Raw genomic sequence first — 12,240 nt, 5'->3', positions numbered from 1 at the left:
TCCATTTGGTCCGTACACGCGTTCTTTTTTTCACTTGTAGCTTACGCAAATAGTCCTTGTTACACACCATTTTAAATGGTTCCGGCGGCCAATAATCACTGCTAAAAAATTAGGTTTTTGCGACAGATAAATTCTGTAGCTAAACAAAAATCCATCGCTAATCTCATTTAGCGATGAATTAGCGATGTATTATCAAGAAATTTTGCTAGCTACGAGCGTTTTAGCGACTTGTAGTTAATTCCAATTTTTTTTTATCGTGAATGCTCAGCACCCACTGGCTGCAACTGCCCACTATATGTGTTTAAGTGTGCAACAACACTGTATTGCCTATCAACATAGTTAGTTGGCCCTAAACCTGTATGTTGAAAGCACTTCATGGCATGTGAGCACGGCATGTGGTAGATGGACCATTTCCCACAAGAACACAACCTGCTGGCTTCATTTACGGTGTGTACATTATTCCCCCGGTGTCGATGGATAGCGGTGCGAACTTCAAAAATATTCGCTCGTCGCAATATTGTTTAAATGAATTCCAATGTGCTCGCCTCCTCTATTTCTCAAATCTTTTCATTGGTATTGGCATAAATTCAACACCCCTCTTCATCAATTCTGATGCACCTCTATGCCTTTCAACAAACCTCTCCGCCATCTTTTGAATGACATCCGCACCATGGCAGTGACAGGCAATCCACGTGCAGACTTCAATAACCTGTTGAAAGACTCTGACACATTTGTAGTTAGGGTTCCTCATCGTCTCCCACCATCCGCGTGCAATGTCCACTTGTGAAGCTCATGTCGCATCAACCAATGATAAGCTCTTTCGTCTAACCGCCGGATCGATTCCATGTGCCTCTTGAATTTGCACTCCCGGTGATCGATCGGTTGCAGCCATCCACATTAAATCATGCAAGTCCTTGTTGGGATATTTCTTCTGGAAATTGGCCTTCAGGTGCCTCACACAGTAACGGTGGTATGCATAGGGTTCCTGCCATTCAGGCAAATGCTCTATAGAACTTAATATACCACCATGCCGATCAGATATTAGACAAATGCCTGAATGTTGTTTGAGAACGTGCTGCTTCAAGTGGTTCGAAAATAGAGTCCACGTCTCTTGGCTTTCATTGGCACAGATGGCAAAAGCTAGTGGAAATATTTGTCCATTGGCATCTACTGCGACGGCGATCAATAGCTTAATATCATACTTTCCATAGACATGAGTACCGTCTATGGAAATTACCGGACAGCAATGCACAAAACCATCAATTGCTGGTTTAAATGCCCAGAACACGTATCTGAATATATATTCCGGTATTCCTGCACTCCGCTCAAGCTTCCATTCAACAACAGTCCCGGGGTTAAAGTGTTTTAATGCGGCCATGTACCTGGGTAGAGATGCAAATGACTTATCCCAATCACCATAAACAATTTCAAAAGCACGTTTGTGCCCGAGATATGCCTTTCTTTTGATAATAGTACAACCATATTCCTGGTGGACGGATGTAATACACTTTTTGATCTTGTACCTTATGGACGTTTCAATGTGTGGAATCAGTTGAAGAGAAATCAAGTCAACATCCAAGTGGAAGTGATTCCCATTGAATGTGTCCAGTTCACAATTGTGGGTGCCAATATATTTTCCCACTTTCCACAACTCTGTTTTCTTCTTGCTCGCACGCAGCATCCAATGACAACCCGTAAACCATCTACGGCAAACAACCTTGTATACATCCGGACTTGACTCCCATACTATCATCTCACGGCACACTTTTACACTGTACATTTTTGCTGCCCTGCTTAGGCGCGCTTTATCAGGAAAAAGTATGCCCTTTGCTAGCACCGTTGGTCTTGACTCATCCCAAATTGCTGTCCGAATTTCGTCAAAATCCCTTGTGAGGGCATCCACATCCGGCATACTTGGCAAATGATCAAGGTAGGCAATATGCCTTGAATAAAACGGCACGTGGGACTCGTACACTCTTGGTCTAACAGGAGGTGGAGCATGCTCCCTCGTCAAATCAGGTTCGGCATTCTCTTCCTCCTCATCATCACCTCGTCAAGGAAGGGTGTGTCATCTCCAGACTCATCGGCATTGTTGTCATAATCACTATTATTTTCCTGACTCTGCGCATCTGCCAAATCCCGAGTAAATACATCGTCTACGGGCAACTGAGTGAGGATAGGACCATCAAGTTGCTCGTTTTCACTACACAAACAACAAAATAATAAGCTACTCAAATTGATAAATACTTTACATATATCTATATCACTTCACTTATAAGTCGTAATGTGTTGACATTCTATGATGGACATTATCCTGTTGGTGATGACTCTCGGATGGAGCACCGTGATCCAACACACCAAAACTACGCATATTCCAACTGGACGTGGGTTCATAACTTGTAAAATTCATATCTGGATGGTACCCCTTGTGGAATACATGAGTGTTAATACAAATTCAATACAACAAAAATAAACATCGTAACACAAAGGAAAATTGAAGTTTACCAGTTGTCTTGTGGATTATGTAAAGTAGGAGAGAAATTATTTCCTCGCTCCTCATTCTCCCGGAGATAAGTTTAGATCCGGCCAAACTCTTTCAGCCGGAACCTGTTCGGCTAAAACTGCTCCAGAATAACCACCCAATGATTGAGGGTTATCCTTGCTTTGCGCAACCTCATTATTGCGAACGTCTTCAACCTTCACGTGCATTTCCAATATTTTTATCAAAATAAGTTCTTGGTATTCATTCGGAGTCCCCAAAAAATCTCTTAGAGTTTCGTCATCCTCGATGTTAAACTCAACGTAACAAGCAACCCCTTGTGGAGTCACAGAATAAGGATATCTTCCGGTTATTTTAAAATTCACCGAACGTTTGCTCAACCTCATTTTATTACATAACAACGATAGTAGTCTATCGTACTCCATTGTAAGTGGCAACTTAACATGACTCTGTGGAGATAAACTATAGCTCACTGAGTTATTCGCCACCACAACCTCACTCCCCAATATAATGAAATCCTTATTTTTCGCTCTTCAGACATTATGAAAAAAAGCTTGAGAATTTAAGAAGAAGAAAAATTTATCAAGAGTTGAGAATATTTCTGAATGAATTTTTGCAAAATCCTTAACGCCTTTAAATAAGGAAATGCCCGAATACCCGGGGGGGGGGGTCAAATTTTTGGAAGTAAAACGCTTTTTAAAAGGCCGTTTTACCCATTTGAATTAATGTTATGTCAGTTAAGCGCGGAATAGTTATTGGTCCCACAAAACAGGTAATGCGTGGTTTGAAAATGCATTTTATATAAAACGCAGTTTTAAAGCGCGCTTTACCTTAACGTCCCAAACGGCCGTGAAGGTAAAGCGCGGTTTAAAAGCGCATTTTATATAGTTTGGTCACTAAATTTTTTTCCCACCTATTTATGTATTTTGAGTCCAAAAGAATCACAATTGGGTTCCGGACTCCTGTATCGACAACCATTAAATTTATGGTAAAAATAAAAAATTCTCATTCTCCTATAATTGGGAAAAGAGGTTCTCCACAATATGGTTTTCCATTATATCCCTGCAAACTTATGAAGTGGCAAACGCACCTACCAATCCCTTCATCCAACAACGGTAAGGACCTGAACATGAGGAAGTTCCCATTTTTGCGGCTTTTTGTTTGGGAAATGAGAAATACGTCTTCTCCGCGACTTAATCAAACATTCAACAATCATAGATCCACACAAGTGATGCAAGCATGTTCCGAGAGAGAGTCAGGCGAGTGATACTGCCCCCAGCTCAGGAGGTAGGTACATGACAATGTCACTGCCACTACTGCACTTATTTTTCCTTAGTAATTTGAATAACTGGTAATTGCAGAATATCGATAAGTTGGAGAAGGTTATCAAAGAGGGAAATTACTATGGAGCTCAACAGATGTATAAGTCCACTAGTGCCAGGTTGGTACGAGATTTTTTTTTTATATACATATGATTGAACTCCCTGTATTTTGTTAATAATATCCTCCCCGCACTATATTTGTTCTCAGATATGTGTCTGCTGAAAGATACTCTGACGCCTTGAATGTTCTTCAGTCTGGTGCTTGTTTGCAATTAGACAAGGCCCAGGTTATATTTGTGATCTCTTCTACTTGTACCATTTAATTTTAACCACGACCACGACCACTTTTTTAATAATTTAACCTTATCAGAATTCTTCTTTTAATTGTATTGTTGATCTAGACCCTTCTTGACTTTTTGCAGATTACCTGTGGGTCAGAGCTTTCTTTGCTGTTTGCTGAAACACTTGCAAAAGCAAAAGTTTCGTATGACGAAGACACTCTAGGTTAGTCTTTTTTTATATGTTACGGTTAATTTTCCTGTATTATGCATTTATGTTTGTATTGTCATAATTTTTTTTTTCCTAATTTTGTCATTATACAACGGAAGAAAAATAGAACAAAATGAAAGAAAAAGATCCATATCGGCAATACCAATTAGTTGGGGTTAAGGTTTAATCATGTTGGCATGTTCATTTTTGGTCCAATGCTAGGAGAATTTTTTTCCCAGTAGAAAAATGTACAGAATTTCTAATGTTGGAGAACCTGAACTATTGAATATTGGAATAAAATCAGTTCAAATTGAGCAAAATGGATAGTGAAGATTCATATAGTTGAACTCTTCTATTTTTGTGACTAAGGCATAGTATTAGTAGTAGTAGTTGTTATTGCTGTAACCCAAACACATAGAATTAATCTAGAACATTCTAACAGACAACTTCTTACAGAACATCCTAACATATAACTGCATTAATTCTCTTAATTTTCAGCATATAACATCTACTGCTTCATTGCCATATAGACTATATGCTGTATGGTGTAGAATATGTTCGAAGTTGAATTGGTGAACAGGTGATGCCAGGAGCTCTTTGTGCTCCGTTGCTAAAGTGGAAATTCATAAGGGGAAGATTTCAAAGAGGAGTGCACAGAGTTCCTCATTTAGAATTTACGTGGACAATATGACATGGAATGGAAGAGCCTTGAAGGAGTAGATGGATGGGTGAAAACGGAGTACGTATCAAAAGGAGGCATATTAGTCCTTATCAAATCTACTCTATCTGCCACCATGACATTTTACAAGTTTGTATCTTATCCATCTTTTAATTCTTTGAGATTGGAGAAGTTTAAGAGGGATTCTCTGTGGAAAGGTGAGGAGGATAAAAGGAATTATTGCTTAATTGGATGGAAGAATATGGTTGTCTCTCACAGATGTGGCTAAATTTGGAGTCTTACAATTATCCATTTTCAGGAAAATGATGTGGAGGTTTCAAGCGCTGAAGTAGCTTTATGGATGATATTGCAAGGAAATACGGATGCCATGGTCATGTGTGCTGGTCAGTTGGTATTGCATATGTAAAAGGAATGGAAAAGACGTGGATCATTTACTTCTTCATTGTAAATTTATGGTCGGGCTTCTGAGTTTTTGGTATATTCACTGTTTAATGTCACTTGAGTACTCCAACTATATGGAGGTAAATTTTGTGATCTGGAGATCAGTAGGATAGAGAGAGAAGGAAGGTTGCAACGAGCTCCTTTTTGTCTCTCTTGGATTATCCGGAGGAAAAGGATGATGTTTACTTAAATAGATGATCAAGAGCTTCTTCTTATGTTACTATATTCTGGTGTAAAGAGAATGTTCCCACTTTGTATAGACAGTTTGATTGATTGTTCAGAAGCTGAATGTGAAACACCCATAAACCTTCGTATCATCTTGGTGCATATTATGAGATGATTTTTTCGACTTATCAAATAGTGTTGGACAAAACCCAGGATGCCTCTGAAGAGTAGTTATTCACTTTGCTAAATTTTATTGGCACAAAAGCTAAGTAGAACTGAACTAAAAATTATTCCAAAGAATTTCTGCTCCAGATGGTACTTATGTATGGATAGAATGCAAAACTGTCAGACTACTATTTCTACTTTGCAGTGTTGCTAAGGAACTTTTGGAACTTGTTCATAAATCTATTTGGCTTGCAATGGTCACTCCTAATGGTTTAAGGGATCCCTTGAGGTGCTGGTACATGTGAAAGGTGCAGACAGACAAAAGAACCCTGTGGCAGTCCATTCCCGGCTGAATTTTTTGGACTCTATGGAGCTAAAGAAACAAGAGGTACTTTCAGGGAGAGGCCTCCTCTGTTTCAGCTTCGAAAGCAAGAATTTTGTTGAATGTACATAGTTGGGAAAAGTTTTTGGATGTAAACAATGTGGACCAGCCATGTTTTATGGGGCTGAGTGTTGGCCAGTCAAGAATTCACATATCCAGAAGATGAAAGTAGCAGAAATGGGGATGTTGAGATGGATGTGCGGGCACACTAGGCTGGATAAGATTAGGAATGAAGATATTCGGGAGAGGGTGGGCGTGGCTCCGGTGGACGACAAGATGCGGGAAGCGCGACTTAGATGGTTCGGGCACGTGCAGAGGAGAAGTCTAGATGCCCCGGTTAGGAGGTGTGAGCGGTTGGCTTTGGCAGGTACGAGAAGAGGTAGAGGGCGGCCTAAGAAGTATTGGGGCGAGGTGATCAGACAGGACATGACGCGGCTCCAGATTTCCGAGGACATGGCTCTTGATAGGAAGGTGTGGAAGTCGAGCATTAGGGTTGTAGGTTAAGGGGTAGTCGAGCGGTTTTCCTCTTTCTCCCGGTTTCCCTCTTTGTACCGGCTAGTATGATAGTGTTTTGTCTAGCACTTCTAGCGGTTTATGCTGTGTTTCACACTTTTGCATAATATTTGTATTACTACTTTTCTATTTATTTGCTGTCTCTCACGTTGCTGATATTATTTTTATGGTTTCTGTTGTCACGGATCTATTGTCTCTGAGCTGAGGGTCTCCGGGAAACAACCTCTCTACCCCTCCGGGATAGGGGTAAGGTCTGCGTACACTCTATCCTCCCAGACCCCACCGATGGAATTTTACTGGGTTGTTGTTGACTCTAAGTACTACACAAGAGTCAATTCATTGTATAGATTTGCATCCTCTGGATGCCTTTTAGTGCAAGCTTTACTTTATTAGAAAAAGAAAAATCCAAAAGAAGTCCATAAGTAGAAAAATCATATTTCAGAAGTGTAATTTGTACAATGAGACATCAGGAAGAAAACAAACTAAATAGATTCTGGTGATAAAACATGATAGCCTTTTAGATATTAGAACTGAAAGAAGAGTACTGTTTCCTTAGAATGGCAAGGAAGAGATACTAGCTCTTCTAAAACTGAAGTAGCCAATTAAATCATAACTTGATTGTGTTGCCATAGTTTGAAAGCTAAATCAAGCTATGGCGCCTCTGTTTTTGTTGTAGTTGTTTTTCCCTTTTTTTTTTGTTTGTTTTCTACTGTTAATTGAGGATTCATATAGCCGACCCCGACTTGTTTGGGCTGAGGTATAGTAGTTGTGGTTGCTGCTAGTTTAATAAGGGGTTTTAAGTGTTGAGTTGGTTTATAATCAATTTTCCTTAGATCGTGTCAGGAAAATTTACAAGAAGTTTCCTCGGCTTTCTGTGCCACAACATTTGGACCTTGCAGATGACGATGACCTGCAAAAACTTTCTGAAGCCATTGCCGCAGCCAAAACACGAGTAGAAGGCTGTTCTTCCTTTCTGAAAGCAGCTATCAAGTTAGATACTCTTTCTTTTGTTGCAGCCAATCCACAGATCTTATCCATGTTTATGCTCTTCTTTGAAAACACGGCTGTTTCAGTTGCTGAAGTGGTTGTACACTAGCAGTATTTGACTATGTAAAATGAGATACTCTTACACATATACCTCTATATTCATAGGGAGATGGATTGAAGTTAATATGTCGTTGTGTGAATAAAATTAATAGGAACTGAACATAATACTACAGAATCCTGGAGTAGCACTGTCTATAATTAGATATTAATGGAGCTGGTTGTATAATTTTCATTTATACCTTTGATGCAACAACTTTTTCCTGTGCTTGTGGGATATTCCCTTTGACTCACTAGTCATGCTTCTTTTCGTCCAGAGACATTATTTTGATAAGGATGTCCAAATTCTTCATGGCTCATGATTGTATTGAGTCTTTTGGATAGGATTGTTCACTAGAGTCTTATTCTTTGTGTTTAGCCCTTCGATATAGCAGACTAACATCCTTGACGCACGTGTTTCTCCTTCTGCAAGCCTTTTATCTTGTCAGAAGTACTTATTCCTTTTATCATGCAGGAAGGGATAAAAAATGAACTATGCCTTGTTTGTAGGTGGTCAGCAGAATTTGGTGCGCATAGATATGGATCTCCAGAGCTGCATGACATGCTGGCAGATTATATGTATTCAGAGTCTCCTGAAGTGGTACATTATAGAAGCTGATGCTCTCTAGTTCTTGGTACAACAAAGAAAAAGTGCTGTGGTTCTGTTTCATAGGTCATTACTTTTTGATTTTTAAGGGGGGAAATTAGGCCTCAGATGACAAAGATGACTTGTAAAATTAATAGCTGCTAATAGAACTTATTATCTTGTTTAACTGCCTTGTGGCACATCATTTGGTAGCTTAAGGAAATCCACTCTTTACATTTTTTCTTTTTCAAACTGTGAACGAAGATGGGTTTTCATTGATTAATGAACCTGAATTTGATGGGGATTTTCCTGAAACTTAAGTTATTATGACTGAATTGCAGTCAACATTGTTGCGTACCTGCTTTGCAGGACATTGGTAAAGTATCTTTTCACTTTGTGAGAGGAAGGAATCCGAAGAAATTTGCATCAGCTCTTGTAAATTTCATGGGCAAGGTAAGCTTTGGCTGTTCTTTGCTAGTATAATTTTTCTGATATATATATCTATCACTGGACACATATTAAAAGCTCAAAAAGCTGGAGTTACATTTTCAATATTGACTGCAAGGAAGATCTTCTTGTCTACCAGGAATTTGCTTAAGAAGACAGTTTTTTCTAAGTTTTTGTTGCTTTTTGTCAACAGTGACCTATAAACCACCTGTATGATTTAATTTCAAACGGAGTATAACTCATAATGTTTAACATGCAGTGCTATCCAGGAGAGGACGATCTGGCTATTGTACGGGCTATTTTGATGTGAGTATCTTGCGATATAGTGTTTAGTACCTTGTATTTGGTGGTCCTAACTAAGTTATCCAACTTCTGCTGGTGGACATTCTGAACTTGACACTTCAACAAACTTATATTCAGTTTCCCAAGTCTGTATTCTCCATAAAATTTCTGGGCATTTACAACTATCTGTGAGTTGTGACTACTACACATTTAGACTACTGCACACATATAGTGGATGCCTGTATTGCTTCTGTCTCTCCCCCTCTTCTCCTGACATCCCATGAACAGCAGATTGCATGTACTCTGTTATCTGGCTTGAGTTTCTAACTTTTTTATCAGAATACTGAAATGGAAAGTTAATGTAACAGTGACATGACTGTAAAAGAAAAATTGAACATAGACCTGCATCCTCAATGAAATGTTACAAACAGGTCCTCGAACACAATGCTAAGTGTAATATCCAGATCTAGTAAAAGCAGTATGTGTTGGCACAGAAAAGTCGTGATTGAGTTGTAAGAACATTAAAAACAAGAATAAAAGGAGAAAGAAAGAGAGACAAAAGGGCTGTGGGTGGGGAAATCAGCACCAACTTTGACCAGCAGAGCTTCTGCAGCTTCTTCTTTGAAGTTCAAACCAGGTTTTTCCTTCCCATGTTCTTCCACTCTTTCTTCTTTTTCATCTTCATATATGGTTCCACTTGTCCTTTAAAAAAGGTTCTCTACTCCTTCGAACCAGGTTCTCCTACTTCTTCAAAAATTCAAGTATCAGTTCTTAGTCGTACTATTGAGTTACTAAAGCAATGGCGATAAAAGTTAGTGTCACTTCATAGTCGTGGCATATGTTGCTTATTAAAGCAATAATGATGTTTCTACTAAATAAAAAGAACACAATTAAAAAGAAAAATAGTAAAACAGTAGCAATGTTTCTAAGGTTTAGGTTTTTATCTCTGTATTTCTCTCTATTTATTCTAAAGCTGCAATTTTTTATTCTTTTGAAGATTTTATTTGGTGTTGCACAATCGTGCCAATCCAAAAGATACAAAACGAAAAAAAAATTCTATTACACAAATTGCAGCATGTGTCCTGGCCGTGTTTGTGTGCGAGAAATATCCAAGTCAAACAAGTACCTTAAATTTGGTGTCTCTGCTTCATAGGCAGCTCCAACAGTAATTTGCCCCATTCTAGTAAAGAATGCAGTGAGAAGCCTTTGGGTTGCCTGGCAGTGCAGCTACCTGCACGCTTTCTTCATTTTAAAGAAACTATTAGTGCAGTTAAGCTGTACATTCTCCATGAAAAGAAATTGGGATGAAATGACATTCTAATTGGCCTAGGTATTAACACGCTGTTATAAGAACGTATATCCACACCTTGTTTCAAAATGGGATCAATACATGTGCTGGTGAGTGGTGACATGTGATTTTTGTCTTTGATATGAAGGTTGATCCAATGGTTCTATAGTTATCTCTTTGGTTTGGCAGGTACTTGTCTCTGGGAAACCTAAGAGATGCTAACAAGCTCATGGATGAAGTGAAAATGGAAGTGGAATTGAAGAATCTTAACTTTCCTAGCTCAGAATTAACCGAGTTTGTGAACTATCTCCTCCTGACGTAAGTTCCAATCATGCTTTGAACACTAATCGATTTTTCAAGTGTTGAAAGTAAAATTTCTTTTCTGCTTCCTTTTGACACTATTAAGCTCTGTCATTCACAGTTCACAAACTCAATTCATGATACAGGTTGCAGAGGGATGCTTTACCTCTGTTTAATATGTTGAGACAAACCTACAAGTCTAGTATAGATAGAGAATCTACATTTAATGAAGTGAGTTTCCATCTCTAATTGAGATATTTCCGTACTTTGTTATAGAATGTTTCTCTTTATAGCTATTGTGATGCATAAAAATAAAGAATTTTCTCTTTCAGATTAATGTGATGGTTTTCCTCCTAATATTTAGTGTTTTGTGGTTTAGTTGCTAGATGAAATTGCAGAGAAGTTCTATGGTGTTCGACGTAGAAATCCTCTCGAGGGGATTGGAGATTTCTTCAAGGTAATGGTATTCTCCCTTTAGGCAGTTAGGCAAAATCCTAATAGTTCGTCTGGAAAAAGTATGTGGTTTTGTTTGCAGAACATAATCCCCCCAGGTACACTTGAAATATTTCCTTGAAATATTATTTACTAACGTGAATGTGTTTGGTTTTCCTAACTAATCAATGAGAAGTGAGCTTCTCTTGCTCAAAACTGGTAAATGCGATCAAAATCCATTACACCTCCAAACCACTAACACTATGACAAAGAGTGTTTTGACCAGCATTGGCGATAATTCCACCTAAGTGAAGCACATATTAGTTCCTATGTACACAGATGGAATTTCACCATCGGGCTAGTCACACTTGTGTTTCCTTTTTCATGTTGAATTCATAATTTTAGTTGGTGTGTGAAACGCTTTTAATGTTGCAGATGATGGGAGGCGAATAGGATGCGACACAAATCTCTTCAAATTGTGCATTCTACTCCTTTGCGTTCAGAAGGAAGACTCAACCTCAATTATGCGTTCTTCTGGTTGGCTTAGTAATGGAGCAAGTTTATTTTTCAAATCAATATTCTATTACCCTCGCGTCATTGTGTTGTATTACAAGTGGTTATTTTGATGATGAGAATAAATGGGTTCAGAATGTGAGATATTTTAAGATGCAGTATCTAAAAAGGGATTTTTTCATTCCTATACACTATTAGAAACTTTATTACCCTAAATGTTCATGTTTAGTAAATTACCCTACCTAAACAAATTTTGTTTACAAAATATATACATTACACCTTAAAAGGCCCCAATTCATTATTAGTGCCTTCAATTAAGTGATTTAGTTACACCATTTTTCTTTTTTTTCTCCTCTTCTCTTTCCATATTTTCCTCCGCCTTAAAATACAGTAATCTTCCTATACGACCAGGTTATATACATTACTTATTAGCTCACGGTTTACTCATTTCTTCGAAAATGGATGAGGATCATGTTTTTTACTCATCAGAAATATGATTATTCAATAATTTGGCATTTATTTAAGATGAGATATACTAGTATTATTTTCAATAAAAAGGGGATTACAAGGCTTGTAACGACCCGACCGGTTGTTCTGAGCTCTAGCGCGTCGTTCAACAGTTTGAGGCTATGATCAGCTTCACTTCAGGTATT

At 38.4% G+C, this 12,240-nt stretch overlaps 1 protein-coding gene across 3 annotated transcripts; it reads left to right on the top strand.

Moving 5' to 3' along the window:
• Positions 3,537-11,772, top strand: LOC109226771 (Golgi to ER traffic protein 4 homolog). 3 transcript variants are annotated; one of them, XM_019391621.1, is made up of 13 exons: positions 3,537-3,615; positions 3,719-3,787; positions 3,862-3,941; positions 4,031-4,109; positions 4,245-4,326; positions 7,490-7,646; positions 8,250-8,340; positions 8,695-8,778; positions 9,032-9,078; positions 10,532-10,660; positions 10,789-10,873; positions 11,022-11,099; positions 11,510-11,772. In XM_019391621.1, the coding sequence occupies exons 2-13, from the start codon at positions 3,740-3,742 to the stop codon at positions 11,525-11,527; spliced, it is 978 nt and encodes a 325-aa protein (XP_019247166.1). In that variant the 5' UTR covers positions 3,537-3,615; positions 3,719-3,739; the 3' UTR covers positions 11,528-11,772. The 3 variants fall into 3 exon arrangements, with proteins under 3 accessions (XP_019247166.1, XP_019247167.1, XP_019247165.1); XM_019391622.1 differs by having other exon boundaries at positions 3,547-3,787; positions 7,556-7,646; XM_019391620.1 differs by having other exon boundaries at positions 3,548-3,787.

Source organism: Nicotiana attenuata, chromosome 6 (genome assembly GCF_001879085.1).
Source record: "Nicotiana attenuata strain UT chromosome 6, NIATTr2, whole genome shotgun sequence".
NCBI classification, from domain to species: Eukaryota; Viridiplantae; Streptophyta; class Magnoliopsida; order Solanales; family Solanaceae; genus Nicotiana; species Nicotiana attenuata.
The sequence above is the reverse complement of the archived record's forward strand: the minus strand, read 5'-3'. Positions and strand labels throughout refer to the sequence as shown.